Consider the following 16,613-nt stretch of genomic DNA (forward strand, 5'->3'; position numbering starts at 1 on the left):
TATATATATATATATATATATATATATATATATAAATACATGAATTAATTAAAAATAAATAAAATATATGAAATGAATAATAAATAATAATAATAATAATAATAATAAATAATAATAAATAATACATAAAAACACAAAATAAACCACAAATATTTGAAAAAACAATGCAAGCTCATTGCATTGTGTAATATAGTATTCCATGCATTGTTGTATACTGCGCAAAAGGTTGTGTATTCTGTGCATACAGGAAGTTTGCATACTGTGCAAAATATATACTGTTTGTACACACTGAACAGTACTATTTCCTATGTAAACCTTTTATGTTATTTTTAGCATAATGAATTATTTTTGACCATTACCAAAGCAGTGCAAGCATATTCTTACTTCTGTAAGGAGAGGTTGAGTATGTCTGTGCTGGATTTGATCTTATTCTGAGCCTCAAGGTGGTTCATGCTGTCAGTGCTGATGCCGTCGATGGACAGGACCAGATCTCCCACAGCAACTCCCGCTTTAGCAGCCTTTCCTCCATCTATCAGCTGAAACCACACATATAATGATCAAAACAACACAGTGACACACAGAGAAGCTTTCATGTACAAGATGGAGATTTTTTTTCAATCTTATTATCTTACTGCAATTTCAACATATACACTTCCTTTTAAAAGTTTTTTTTAATTGTTTTTAAAGAAGTTTCTTATGCTCACCAAGGCTGCATTTATTTGATAAGAAAACCCATAAAAACAGCAATAAATTGAAATATTATTACAATTTAAAATAACTGTTTTCTATTGTAATATATTGTAGAATATAATTTATTTCTGTGATACAAAGCTGAATTTTCAGCATCATTACTCCAGTCTTCGGTGTCACATGATCCTTCAGAAATCATTTTAATATGCTGATTTGCTGCTTAAGAAATATTCTTATTATTATTAATGTCAGAAAAACAAACAACATTTTTATGAAAACCATGATTTTTTTCAGGATTCTTTGATGAATAGAACGTTCAAAAGAACAGCATTTATTTGAAATAAAAAAATCTTTGGTAACATTATAAATGTCTTTACTATCACTTCTGATCAATTGAATGCATCCTTGCTGAATAAAAGCATTGATTAGATCTTACTGACCCCAAATGGTAGTGTATGTACAAATCAGAATTCAAATAAAGTGACTAAAAACAAACATTTAAGCTGCGCTTTTGAACTTAGGTAAAGTTTCACTATAAAAGCTTTAGGAAACAATAAAAGAGTATCAGTAAATGAAGTCATGTAGAGACTTACTTCAAAGACAGCTGAGCTTTCAACAGTAAACAATTCAAGACAAAAGTTCACGTTTTGTGCAAATAAATCCAGTTCAAGTGGTCTGTAAATCCCAGCGGATGTCCCAGTGAACCTGAGGCTGGTGAGGACGGGCCAATTCAAACAGAATTAAAGAGAAGAGAACTCTGAAATCCCAGCCTGATGCACAAGTCGAGCGTGACATTACAGCAGAGCTGAAACCGCAGTCCGCTTTCAGTCTAAAACCACTCAAGTGCTCTTCAATTATCACATGACCTCTTTAATAAGATTATCTTATATAAACACAAACCCTGCAGATGGCAGACATATGTCATCTTTTCTCATCAGCCTTCTTATAATACAAAACACAAAAAACATATAATACAACATCTAATTAACAAATTTTTTCCAAAATCATCCATCAAGAAACACTCACTCTTTCTTGTGCACTCGAGAAATTATTTGTGCGGTGAAAATACAAGAACCTGGTTGAAAACATGTGGTACTAGTATGCAACATTGCTGGTTTAATGCCGCAATAACACAAAAGCGCACCGTGTTCTTTGATTCCTCTCATAACTTCTGTTTCCACTGGAGAGTAAACAGAAATAAAACACGAAGAGCATCTGAGAGCAATTACAGCACAATGGCACCCAAAGACACCATGGATGCCATTTTTCACGAAACCACAATCTCGACATAACTAAAGCAAAGCCAATTTGGAGGTGGAAACAAATAATTAACTCGCAAACTTGTGTTTCAGGGTTGTTTTTGAGCCGTCGTGTGCAATTGTAAATGCTCACACAATTCTCACTAATGCTCTTGAGAAAATAATGCTCTTTAGAATCATATTGCGTGTTAGTCTTTGACTTCCATCAGCATCCATGCTCCCCCCACCACAACAACAGACAACACTAACAAAAAAATAAACACATCTGAAATCAGGAAGTGTACACAAGAAATTTCAAAAGAAAGGAAATGGAACCAATATGAGATCTGATGGTAGAGCAAGGAGCAAGAAGTGTGTGTGTGTGTGTGTGTGTGTGTGTGTGTGTGTGTGTGTTTGGGGGTGTGTGTGTGTGTGTGTGTGTGTGTGTGTGTGCGTGTTTATAAGTGTGTGAGTTTGCATACAAATGTATGTATGTTTAGTGAATGGGGTCAGGTCAGTTTTGCATCGTTATGATTTATCCACGGGGCAAAGAGGAACTCTGGTTTGAATCTTTAAAGAAAAAATAATGCACCCAAAATGAAAATTCTTGCATTTTTCCAATGACTTACAGAGTTTCAGAATGCATATTACATACATGTCACAATTTCAGAGAGAATGTCAGCTCCCTCAAAACAATTAAAAATGAGAACCCACACTTTATATGTAGTTAAAATAGCTGTTTAAATGATTTTTAATAATAATAATAATAATTCAATTTTGACTTTAAAAGTAACTACTATGACTATGAATTGACTCCTGGTCAATACATCGCAATACTGTTCAAAAGTGTGGGGTCGGTAAGATTTAAGTCTTTTATGCTCACTAAGGCTGCATTTATTTAATCAAAAATAGTAAGTAAAATTGTGAAATATTTTTAGAATTTAAAATAACTGTGATCTATTATAATATAATTTAAAAATTTATTTTATTCCTGTGAAGCAAAGCTGAATTTTCAGCATCATTACTGCAGTCTTCAGTTCACTTCACATGATCCTTCAGAAATCATTCTAATATGCTGATTTGCTGCTCAAGAAATATTCCTTCTTATTATTAATGATTTAAACAGTTGTGGTGCTTCATACAGTATTTTTGTGGAATTCATAATACATTTTTTCAGCATTTATTTGAAATAGAATTCTTTTGTAACATAAATGTCTTTAGTTTTATGTTTTGTCACTTTTGATCAATTTAATGCACCCTTGCTTAATGAAAGTATGAATTTCTTTAAAAAAAAAAAATACTCTTATTGAACTTTTTGGCCATTTTCATAGTTCATAAGTCATACATGTTCCGAATGACAGGTTACTCAGGCAGCCTGTATGTGAACACACATTTTGGTCTGTTTCGTGTGTCTTAGCTGGGCCTGAATCTGGTGCTAAATATTTTCACGACTTGTTTACTCATGTGGTGTGACTGGTTTTGAAAGTCAAGACACCACACTAGTAATTAGAGGGCTGCTGGTTTTAGTGCTGGTTAGAGCACCAGTGACAAATGTTTTTAAGGGACAATCAACATTTAATGCCAAACTATGCTTGCAAAGAAGAAAGCATAGTTCTATGTACAAATAACAGCATAGAAATTATGTGATTCTTGGAACAGTTCACTCAAAAATAAAAAAATTGCTGAAAATGTACTCGCCCTCAGACCATCCAAGATGTAGATGAGTTTGTTTCTTTATCAGATTTGGAGAAATGTAGCATTCCACCACTTGCTCACCAATGGATGCTCTGCAGTGAATGGGTGCTGTCAGAATGAGAGTCCAAACAGCTGATAAAAACATCACAATAATCCACACCACTCCATTACATCTGTTAACATCTTGAAGTTAAAGTGAAGTGAAAAGCTGCATGTTTGTAAAAAAAACAAATCCATCACATGGATTTATCTTCAAACTATTGGTTTCGGCTAAAATATGAGTCCTCTATCCATAATATTGCTTTCTCCTGTAAAAATCGTCTGAATCAGGAGAGAAATATGCACAGATCAAGCACCGTTTACAAGCAAAAACAGTCCAAAACAGCTCTAACGTTAAACTAATAAATGTTGGTGGATTTTGATGTGTGAGCACAACAGGGGATGGACTTTTTCACTGGAGGAATTCTTTTTATGGATAGAGAACTTGTTCTTTGGCCAGAAGCGACAGTTTAAAGTTAAAAACGCCTTAATGATGGATTTGATTCTTACAAACACGTAGCTTTTCACCTCACCATGTTAACTGGTGGACTGAAGTGGTGTGGATTACTTTTGGATTATTGTGATGTTTTTATCGGCTGTTTCGACTCTCATTCTGACGGCACCCATTCACTGCATAGCATCCATTGGTGAGTAAATTTTTAGCCAGTTTTCATTTTTGAGTGAACTATTCCTTTAAAGGAATCATTGGACCACAAAAGGAGATATTTAGCAAAAACTTCATACTGCTCCCTTCCATACAACATATGAAAAAAAAAAGTATTTTAAAAGAAATACATTAGATATAAAATCTCATTCACGTTTTCTTCATGAAACATTACATTTCCCAAACACACCACAGCACATGTAAACCTGAAATATAACAGGTGGTGATTTTACACAGCACAACCGTGATGTCACACCGCATACAGCTCTGCCACTCCAGCATCAGTGCGTCACACCGCATACAGCTCTGCCACTCCAGCATCAGTGCTTTTACTGTTTCTGAAGGTGTTGCACGGCTGCTGGAGAATGTGTGCAGTAATATTCAGATGAAGTGTGTGAGACAGATACCATTTGCTTTATTACGTTACACTGAACAGATCTACGCAAATAATTAAGCCATGTGTTTGAAAAGTCAGACAGAGGGGCATTTCATTCAGTCTATGATTGTAATGAATGCTTGTGTTTGTTTCTGCTGCAATACCAATATAGAAAATGGGTGATTATTCAATTAAAGGGAATTTTCCATACCCTAAGATGATTTTAAAAAAGTAAAAATAAATAGCAAATCACTAGTTTTAAAGAGAAGTTCTTGTTAAAATATTTAAGTATATTAATGTTTTATCATAAAAAAAAAACAATTTTAATATATACTTTATTCAGCAAGGATGCACTGACCAAAAGTGACAGTAAACACATTTATAATGCTGCAAAAGATCTGTATTTCAAATAAATGCTGCTCTTTTTAACTTTCTATTCATCAAAGAATCCTAGAGAAATGTATCATGGTTTCTACAAAAGGATTAAAGGGGTAGTTCACCCAAAAATTAAAATGTAATGTTAACCCCCAGGGCATCCAAGATGTAGGTGACTTTGTTTCTTCAGTAGAACACAAACAAAGATTTTTAACTCAAACCGTTGCAGTCTATCAGTCTTATAATGGCAGTCAATGGGCTGCCATTATAAGAGTAAAAAAAACATACACAAACAAAACCAAAGTAAACCCTGCGGCTCGTGATGATACATTGAGGTCTTAAGACACGAAATGATCGGTCTGTGCAAGAAACTGAACAGTATTTATTTAATTATTTTACCTCTGATCCACTGCAATGTCTGAGCGCGTTCACAACATCCGGCACGTGACACATGTAAGTGCTCTGGCATAGTAGACATAGATATATATAAGTAGATGCCTCATTTGTGGCTCTTTCTATGTGCCGCGATACGTTCCAAAATGGTGGACGTGTCAACATATGGAGCGGTCGAATAAGACATCGATACATATCTATGATAGTAGACGCATGTGCGGAAGTGATCTGTCGCGTGTATACATCACTCATTATTTACACAGTGCAAAGAGACTGCAGACGTCTTTACTGGCACTGCGATGATCTAAAGATATTTAGAAGTACAGGTCATCACAATGGAAGACGATTTTAATATATCATCAGACAACGTGGATTTTTTTGCCAAGCCGTATTTATTTGACGTCATGCGCCGGATGTTGTGAACACGCTCAGGACAGTTGGACATTGCGGTGTATCAGAGGTAAAAAAATATATAAATACTGTTCAGGTTCTTGCACAGACCAACTGTTTCGTGTCAATGTATCGTCACGAGCCGCAGGGTTTAATTTGGTTTTATCTGTGTATGTTTTTTTACTCTCAAAACCGTGGAGCCCATTGGCTGCCATTATAAGACTAATAGACTGCAACTAAAAATCTTTGTTTGTGTTCTACTGAAGAAACAAGGTCACCTACATCTTGGATGCCCTGGGGGTAAGCAGATAAACAAAAACAAAAATTTTGGGGTGGTGACCTATCCCTTTAAGAAGCACAACAGTTTTTAACATTGATAATAATAAGAAATGTTTCTTGAGCAGCAAATCAGCATATCTGAATGATTTCTGAAGGATCATGTGACACTGAAGACTGAAGTAATGATGCTGAAAATTCAGCTTTGGAATAAATTACATTTTAAAATATATTCAAATAGTAAACTGTTATTTTAAACTGTAATAATATTTCACGATATTACTGTTTTTACTGTATGTTTGGTCAAATAAATGAAGCCTTGGTGAGCATTAGAGACTTCTTTCAAAAACATTTTTTTTTTAAAAACTCAAACTTTTGAACAATTTTGACCACTGAATGGCCAATCAGAAACAAGTACTCCAGAGCACTGTGTAATCAAATAGCATAAATGGCTGAATGAATGGTTGAGTTTGTTTCCTGCTCGTCTCACACTCACATGTGGAATCTTACAGGTGGTGAGACTGAAAGTACAATCTGCTGACATGATCAGGAGAAATGGTACAGCTTGTACTTGAATGCCATGCCATTAATAATTCAGTGAAATGATTTCTGACATTATATCAGGTTTCAGGAGGAGCAGAGAAATCTCACAAGGGGCATTAAAATGGATCCATTAAATACATGTTTTTTTCCTGTGTGTGTATCTTATATTTCATTTCAGCTGTATTTCAATTAACAAAAACGATTTTTGATAGTTTTAGTTTTAGGTAATAATAACTACAGTGATTTGAATTACAGTCCTAAAAATATCTGTTTGTGTTTCAGGTTTTTCTGGGCCAGTAAGCAATAACCTAGCACCCTAGCAACACCCCATCAACCACCCACAACATCAACCATAGCAACCGTATACTGTTAACAAAAACATTCTAAACACCCTAGCAACCACACAGTAACACCCTAACAATGATTCACAACATTTTAGAAGCATTATAGTGTTAAACAACATTCTGAACATCTTAGCAACCACCCACAACATTCTATAAACAATATACTGTTAAACAACACTCTGAACTCATTAGCAACCACACAGTAACACCCTAGCAACCACCCACAACATTCTGGAAACAGTATACTGTTAAACAACATTCAGAACACCTTAGCAACCCCTCAGTAAAGCCCCAGCAATCACCCAAAACTTCCTAGTAACAGTATAGTGCCAAAAACATTCTGAACTCCTTAGCAACCACACACAAATAGCCTAGGAACCACTTACAACATTATAGAAACTGTATACTCTTAAACAACATTCTGAACACCTTAGCAACCCCTCAGTAAGGCCCTAGCAACCACCCAAAACTTCCTAGCAACAGTACAGAGCCAAAACTTTCTGAACTCCTAGTAACCATGCACAAATGCCCTAGCAACCACTAACAACTTTATAGAAACCGTTTACTGTTAAACAACATTCTGAACACCTTAGCAATCCATCAGTAAGGCCCTAGCAACCACCCAAAACTTCCTAACAATTTAGTGCCAAAAACATTCTGAACTCCTTAGCAACCATGCACAAATGCCCTAGCAACCACTAACAACATTATTGAAACCGTATACTGTTAAACAACATTCTGAACACCTTAGCAACCCCTCAGTAAGGCCTTAGCAACCACCCAAAACTTCCTAGCAACAGTATAGTGCCAAAAACATTCTGAACTCCTTAGCAACCATGCACAAATGCCCGAGCAACCACTGACAACATTATAGAAACCGTATACTGTTAAACAACATTCTGCAACTACACAGACAAATTTTGCTGGCAACCACAGACAACAATCTAGAAACCATACACTGAACATTCTGAACACCTTAGCAACCACTTAGAAAGATCCTAGCAACCACCCACGCCATCCTCCTAGCTTCATTGTGGCAGGCAAACACCAATCACATTTCCTTCAATCCTAGAGAGAGAAAGATCGATAGAGAGAAAAAATCTCCATGATGGTATCAGATGGTATAGAAGCACAGAAAGAAAGAAAGAGAATACACACCCAGCTGTGATCCTGTGCACTGACACTAACCAGAACGTGGCAGCAGCTCCAAACCACAGTCTTATAAAGCCTAGTTTAGACCAGATCCTTGTATTAAATCCCACCATAAACTAGAACTTAGAATATTAAATGTCTGAAAAGCTGGCTGAGGTACAGCGAGGTCCAGACCAACCCAATCTCACTGCTAAACTCCCCACCGCTTTCACACAAAACAAAAAACCAATCACACTCCTACAACCTCAGACCTGTCCACGTCCAAACACACTCCCCCCAACACTTATTTACAGTTTAAACCTGTCCCAGTGCCCCGCCCTATCTGACATCAGCACAAACACTGCACTGAAATACTGCATCTGCAACCTACAAGTTCCTGCCAGAAAAGCTGCAGCTTCATCCTCACGGCTGAAACACTTGACTGCCTGCAGAGGACCTCTGAGAAAGCAGCTAATTTTACTATTGCATGAACAGGAACATTCTCATTTTATCTTATCATCGCCGAAAAGTTTATGACCCAACACGCGGAGACTCCTCTAGAGATGATGTCATGAGAAATGCAGGACAAATCTTGAAGCAGCAGGTCTGTTTTAAGTAGTTAAACTACAGTCAGGCAATGCTTTGCAGACTGAAATGATAACATGTCCCTCTACACTCTTAAAAATAAAGTTTGTGATGGGGGTTTTCGCACTGATGCCATAGAAGAACCATTTTTGGGTCCCCAAAAGAACCTTCCCTCTAACTCATTTTTGGTCCCCAAAAGAACCTTTTCCAAAGAGAAACCAAGTTCTTAAAAAAAACATTTAAAATCAAAGAACTTTTCTTAAAAAGAAGACATTTGTATAATTACTGCTAAACTGTATAATTTTAGAATCACTGATGAGTTTTAAGAGTGTAGAATAAAAATTACTTATAAACACTACAAAACTATATAATTTTAAATCTCATAAACCCACAAACACCCATTAACACCCATTTTAATAAATAGATTCATTTTAAAAATGAACCTATACATGTAAATCACAGATTTATGATGTGTCCAGCTAGCTGACAGCTGGGCTCCCAGATTTTACTGAGGATCTGAAGTTGAAATAACATGTTCTATGGAGTGTGAGTAACATCTGTAGCAGGATCAGAGAGAGTGTTCGCTCTATTGATAAAATATTTTCACTGGCTTCACATACAAAGCGTTCTAAGCCACGAACCAGACCTACCAGCATTCAGACGAACCACAACATCACAAACTCTTATGTGAAAAATCACTGTCTGATGGAAAAAATAAATATGAAATTGTCCAATGCATATATTTTTTTATTCGAATGCACACATCATTGCTATTGCGACTTATGAGCTTGTAACACTATGAGACCCAATGAGACCAAATAAGATCCAAATTAACGACATTAAAGAGAGAAATATATAAATACATTAATTATTTTTATTTATTTTTAAAACTTTATTTTATTTTAATACTTTTATTATTTTTAAATAATTGTTTTAAAACAAAATAAAATAATTTTATAAAAAAAATAAAACAAATTAAAATAACACTGTAAAAATAGCTTGTAAAACACAACAGCACAATTAAAAAAAAATTTAAAAGACTTAAAAATACCGAGATGGAGAGGGGAGGACAGAAGAAAAGAGGGAAGAGTCTGGAGAGGGGGAGGGAAAGAAATAGAGAGAGGCAAGGAAAATCAATCAGCATGTAATTTACATCACTCCTCTGCCAGATGGCATTGTGGGAATAGCTGTCATACATTGGCAGCCCAAACGGGTGTGTGACATACGTGCATCAGAGAGTGTGAGTGTGTGTGTGTGTGTGTGTGTGTGTGTGTGTGTGTGTGTGTGTGTGTGTGTGTGTGTGTGTGTGTGTGTGTGTGTGTGTGTGTGTGTGTGTGTGTGTGTGTGTGTGTGTGTGTGTGTGTGAGAGAGATACTGTAGATAGAGAGAGGGTGGAAGACACATTAGGAAATAAAAAGTAGCAACAGGTGGAAACGAAAGGTTACATAGATCACTTAACAGATAAAGAGATAAATATTCAGGGGGAGCAGGGTAAGCTATGCCACTTGTGACTTAAGTTTGTCCTATAGTCAAGAGGAAATGAGATGGAGGTAAAACTAAGAGTCTTCAATATATATACACTATCAAGTGACATATTAGAAGAAAGTGTCTATAAATATATAGACAGAAATATGCCTTTTTAAAAAAGTTGTCCACATTAGGGGTATGTTGTAATATATGAATACAGAAAACACAACTGCATTCATGCAATTGGCAGATGCATTTTTTCAAAGTGAATTGCATTGCATTTAAGCTATACATCTTTTTAGTTCATGCATTCACTGGGAATTGAACCATTGGTTTTGCTAGTGTCATGCTTTTCTATTAGAGCTACAGGAACACGGTGTAATTGCCAAAATAAATAAATAAATGTTTTATAACGCACAATTGTTTGCATCTTTTCTTTGCATAAACCTGTAAATAAAATGTTTAAAAGTGAGAATATTTTAATTGCACAATTAAATTGCAATTTTGTACTAATATTTGTAAGTTTTTATGGCATATATAAATTACCCCAAAGCATCATTAACCCTTTACCTACTGATATAATTTTGGGGAAAATGCTTTATTTAATAATGTATGATTAATTTTTACCCAAATAATTTTAATGGCTTTATTCAGTGGCAATTTACCAACATGTATGCTATACACTACTGTTCAAAATTTTGGGGTCAGTTAGATTTTTTTAAGAAATTAATAGTTTTATTCAGAGAGGATGCATTTAATTATTTAAAAGTGACAGTAAATACATTTATAATGTTACAAAAGTTTTCCATTTCAAATAAATACTGTTCTTTTGAACTTTCTGTTCATCAAAGAATGTTTGAACACTGTTTTTAACAGTGACAATAATAAAATGTTTAGCTGCAAATCAGTATATTCAAATAATTTCTGATGGATCATTTAACATATATTAAAATAAAATAATTTAAATTGTAATAATGTTTTACAATATTACAGTTTTTATGTATTTTCGATCAAATAAATGCAATCTTGCTAAGCATTACAGACTTCTTTCCTGGATAAATTTAATTTGTTCTGACACATTACTGACATGCAAAATATATGTATCTCTCATTCACAGGCAGCCGCTTATACTGGGTCTTTTCTAAAAATATGACTACATTATAAACACTGTGCACAGTTTTAAAACACAGCTTACCCTGCTCTCCCCTATACATAATGACGAGGTCAAAAGCAACATAAAAATAGACAAAAAGAGAAAAAAAAGGGAGCGGGAGATCATTAAAGGGTACAGATGGTGTTGGGGGGTCAGAAGGGGTGTATCATGTTTGAATGAGTGTGTGTTTGTACTCACCCGTGAAATGGAGAGAGGCATGTTGAAGTCTTTCCCCCCATGCAGTCTGAAGCCCCATGGGGCCGGACCCTGTAACACCACACTGTATTTACCACTCATAGCTGTCTGATATAAAACACACCCACAGAGGCTGCCAAACACTCAGAAAGTCCTCACAGAATGCCCTAGAGAGAGAGAGGCAGAGGTGTTCAGTCAGACACTGTTGAAAAAGCATGTGATTTAAAACTAGATTTGTACTTTTTGTAAAAAAAAAAAGTGGAAAAACCCAATGCTAGAAGGTTGCCAAGGCATCTCCATGCAGTTTTTAAAGTATTTTTTACTTGCAAAAACCTGTTTTACTTGAAGTTAGAAGAAAAAGCGATGCTTGTCTTATGAAACACAACTAATAAAATTTAGCAGCAGAAAGCAGTATAAAAGTCATATTTATAATAATAAAAAAACAGCTCAGTGTCATTAAAAAAATGAAGTTGGTTGAATATATAGCACCAGATTTTTTTAATGATTTAATGCTCACCAAGGCTGCATTTATTTGGTCAAAATAGAGAACCAAAAAAAAAAAAAACAGTAATATTAGGAGATATTATTACAATTTAAAACAACTGTTTATATTTTAATATATTTTTTAACATGTCATTTATTCCTGAGATGCAAAGCATCATTACTCCAGTCCAGTCGGAAACAGTTGTTGTGCTGCTTAATATTTTTGTGGAAACTGTAAAGTTCAAAAGAACAGCACTTATTTGAAATAAACTCTTTTTTAACATCCATAAATGTCTTTACTGTCACTTTTGATCAATTTATTGCATCCTAACTGAATAAAATAATTTCTTTAAAAGAAAAACTTTTGAACAGTACTGTACTGTAATACAACAAACTGTTACATAATACAATATGCGTAAGTTAACATGCATTTAACAAAGCTAAAGTGAAGTAATCATTCTGCATATGTTAATCAGACAAATTTACCTTCAAAAAGCAACAATCTTGACAAAAAGAAACACAAAATCCTTTGCAATGCGATCTAAAGGTCTGACACCAAATGATCCACACAGACAGCAGGCTGCCCATTTATACCCATCTATCAGAGGGCGTGTGTGTATTTTGGGGGTTGGGATTGGGTGTTAGGCTTACACGCTGATATTTAGGGAACAGACCCTAGACGTGCTGCCAAATATTAAGGAGGAACCATCATAAAGCCACCAGAACCTAAAACAAAGGTCCTGGGATTAGACGATTAGGATCAGACGCTGGAATGTTCCACCGGTCAGATGGGCGTCCCGTCATCGGCACATTTCAGGAGGGAATGCTTTAGCCTGCCAGTGTCTTTGTCTTCTGTGTCTACTGCTCATATTGTCCAATAATTCGTCATGGGAAAAGAGTTAGACTGCTGTAAACACTGGAATACAGATCCATGCTGTCATCACGCATTATGCAGAATGCTCTTCATCTGCTATCAGTAAGACAAATGTCACTCTCACTAAACAAACCCAAGTAATGGAAAATTATAGTAATGTTTATATTATGTTGTACTCTGTACTGTGTTGATCATGCCTGGAATTTTCCATTTGGTATAAATATCATGGATGGATGGATGGAAAGATGATAGAGGAATGGATGGATGGATGGATGGATGGATGGATGGATGGTTGGATGGATGGATGGATGGATGGATGGATGGATGGATGGATGGATGGATGGATTGATGGATGGATGGATTGAAAGATGAAAGAGGAATGGAAGGATGGATGATGAATTGAAAGATGATAGAGAAATGGATGGATGGATGAAAGTGGAATGGAATGATGGATGGATGGATGGATGGATGGATGGATGGATGGATGGATGGATGGATGGATGGAAAGATGAAAGAGGAATGGATGGATGGACGGAGTGATAGATAGATTGAAAGATGAAAGAGGAATGGAAGGATGGATGGATAGATGGATGGATGGATGGATAGATAGATTGAAAGATGAAAGAGGAATGGAAGGATGGATGGATGAATTGAAAGATGATAGAGAAATGGATGTATGGATGGATGGATGAAAGAGGAATGGAAGGATGGATGGATGGATGGATGGATTGACAGATGAAAGAAAAATGGATGGATGGATGAATGAATGAAAGAGGAATGGAAGGATGGATGGATAGATTGAAAGATGATAGAATAAATAGAATAATAGATGGATGGATGGATGGATGGATGGAAAGATGAAAGAGGAATTGATGATCAATCTATCTATCTATCTATCTATCTATCTATATATATACAGTATATATATATATATATATATATATATATATATATATATATATATATATATATATATATATATATATTTAGGGCTGTCAAATGATTAATCACGATTAATCACATCCAAAATAAAAGTTTTGTTTACATAATATATGTGTGTATACTGTGTATATTTTTATTATATATATATAAATACACACACATGCATGTATATATTTAAGAAAAAATATGACAAATTATGTGAATTAAAAAATTTATATTATGATATAAAATATAAGAATATAAATATATAAATGTATATACATGTAAATATTTTCTAAATATATAATTTATGTGTGTGTATTTATATATACATAATATAAATATACCCTGTACACATACATATATTATGTAAACAAAACTTTTATTTTGGATGTGATTAATCATGATTAATCATTTGACAGCCCTAATATATATAATATATATATATATATATATATATATATATATATATAGATAGATAGATAGATAGATAGATAGATAGATAGATAGATAGATAGATAGATAGATAGATAGATAGATAGATAGATACTTCAGCACATTTATTGGCGTGTTCCCAGTCAGGGTGGAGAGGAAGAGTATGTGAGTTCAGAGCTGGACAATGGACAGGTGATTATTAATCATATATCCAGACACACACACACACACATACATTCACACCACATAAAGAATGGAACAAAATGTTCAGCAACAAAGTCTTAATACAATAAGAAGCCATAAGGTCAGTCCTCAGGCAGTCTGGGGATCATTCACCGTCTCTGTATGTGTATATGTGTGAGTGTGTGTGTGTGTGTGTGTGTGTGTGTGTGTGTGTGTGTGTGTGTGTGTGTGTGTGTGTGTGTGTGCTGACTGAGGGGTTTGTCCGGTATCTGACCCAGATCTAATATCAAGTTTAAAACTCACCACACTTCATGTGTCCATCTCTCCTTCTCCACACACACAGACACACACACACACACACACACCACATACATGCATCTATTGCCACAGAAGTGTAGCAGTACACAATAAGGAAATCACATTAGTGACATATGATAAATGATCTATGCGTACACACAATAGAGTGTTCAGAGGCACGCTGAGTGGCGGCAGTAAGTAGCTTTAGGCTTGAGTGAGAACAGCTGAGACCAAAGCCAGAACAATACAAGCTGCCTGAGTGTGTGTGTGTGTGTGTGTGTGTGTGTGTGTGTGTGTGTGTGTGTGTGTTCATAACTGTGTGTGTGTGTGTGTGTGTGTGTGTGTGTGTGTGTGTGTGTGTGTGTGTGTGTGTTCATAATAGCTGTCGGATTAAGTGCTTCTCTGGTTTACAGTTTTCTTCAACAACATGCGTTATAGATCCAGTGACTCCAGTGGGAGACACAAGGAAAACAGATTGCTGCTTTGTGTTGTGTTTCTACTGGCCGCTGGTTTTAGATGATCTGATTCATTAGCATTACAAAGAGATTTAAGTACATTAACCACATATAAGTTACCATTATAGTGTGTGTGTGTGTGTGTGTGTGTGTGTGAGACATTGTGTGTGTGTGTGTGTGTGTGTGTGTGTGTGTGTGTGAGACATTTCTAAATAAAAATATCTTTTACATGAACACAAAAAACTGTCTGGCTGTATGTGACTTTACACTAATCTAATTTAATCCCAACCTGTCTGCATTGAATCATGCAATCACACTAGACTAGAAACAAATTCAGTCGTCTGATGCCTGCTGACAACACTTTCAAACCTGGAACTCTAATTGCATAGAAAATATGTTAGGTATCATTCATGTCCAGAGCATACTAATAATTAAAGCCCCAAAAAGGTGCTAGTTCCTGGAGCAGTGAGCAGATCTTCACAAGGACCAATCAATGTTCTACATGCTAAAAATAAATAATGAAACAGTGTCTGTGCATCTGAGCATTTGCTTGCTGTGCGTAAATGTGAAAGAGTCAGTGACCTCTGTGACACACACATGCAATTTTATTTAAAAAATAAGTACACACTAAATTGGCAAATTTTATAAAGCCAAACAAACATTGCAAAGAAGCTAGAAACAGTTCATCCAGAAAGTTAAAATAAGACTTAAAATAAGGTAAAATAATTTTTTTAAAGTACAGTTTAAAAAAAAAAGCTAAATAAATAAAAGAACAAATATTTGATTTATGGTTTATACCAATTATAAATACTTCCTGGAAAATATGTGTAAACAATAAAATAAAATAAAATAAAATAAAATAAAGATTTAATGTAGTCATATTGATTTGGTCTTATTAAATAATAATTTTGACTTTAAAAAAAAAAGAAAAAAAAAAGGCATGAGGCACATTTTTAGGTTACCTGTACTATCTAAAAGTACTATCTGTATGAAAAAAATCTGATCAGTTTTTTTTCATGCACTGCACAGAAAAGATTACGCAAAACAGCTAATTTCATATCACTAGTGTATCATTAAATCACCAATATATGCACTTTATTTATGGTAATTTAGTGATGTTTAAATCATTTTTCTCATCTGCTGCCTGTCTAATGCACTCATCCAGAGGGGCCGAAGACAGACATCGACCCCAGCCTGAACAACATATGACATCCCCCATCCATATGGGGCCCCTTGAGACATCAATGAGACATCACAGCTCCTGAAGAACACTACCAATCAAATGCTAATTGCGTTTACTCGTGACTTCAGTTTATTCTCACTATTTCACACTCAACATTTACTCCATTTGTTATGGATATTATTATTAAGCGACTTGTAAGCATGCCATGTCAAAGAAGAATTTTGCTAA

At 35.1% G+C, this 16,613-nt stretch overlaps 1 protein-coding gene across 3 annotated transcripts in view; it reads right to left on the reverse strand.

Annotated features, from left to right (window-relative positions):
* Positions 1-12,643, reverse strand: part of LOC109073044 (PDZ and LIM domain protein 5-like) — a 44,827-nt gene extending 32,184 nt beyond the window's left edge. For all 3 annotated transcript variants that reach the window (XM_042752285.1, XM_042752279.1, XM_042752292.1), the window contains exons 1-3: positions 12,524-12,643; positions 11,558-11,721; positions 385-536 (exon numbers count right to left, since the gene is read on the reverse strand). In XM_042752285.1, coding sequence (XP_042608219.1) covers positions 385-536; positions 11,558-11,656 — 251 coding nt within the window. In that variant the 5' untranslated portion in view covers positions 11,657-11,721; positions 12,524-12,643. The remainder of the gene's footprint in view (positions 1-384; positions 537-11,557; positions 11,722-12,523) is intronic.
* Between the last annotated feature and the right edge of the window lie 3,970 nt (positions 12,644-16,613).

This window comes from Cyprinus carpio, chromosome A5, assembly GCF_018340385.1.
Source record: "Cyprinus carpio isolate SPL01 chromosome A5, ASM1834038v1, whole genome shotgun sequence".
Classification (NCBI taxonomy): domain Eukaryota; kingdom Metazoa; phylum Chordata; class Actinopteri; order Cypriniformes; family Cyprinidae; genus Cyprinus; species Cyprinus carpio.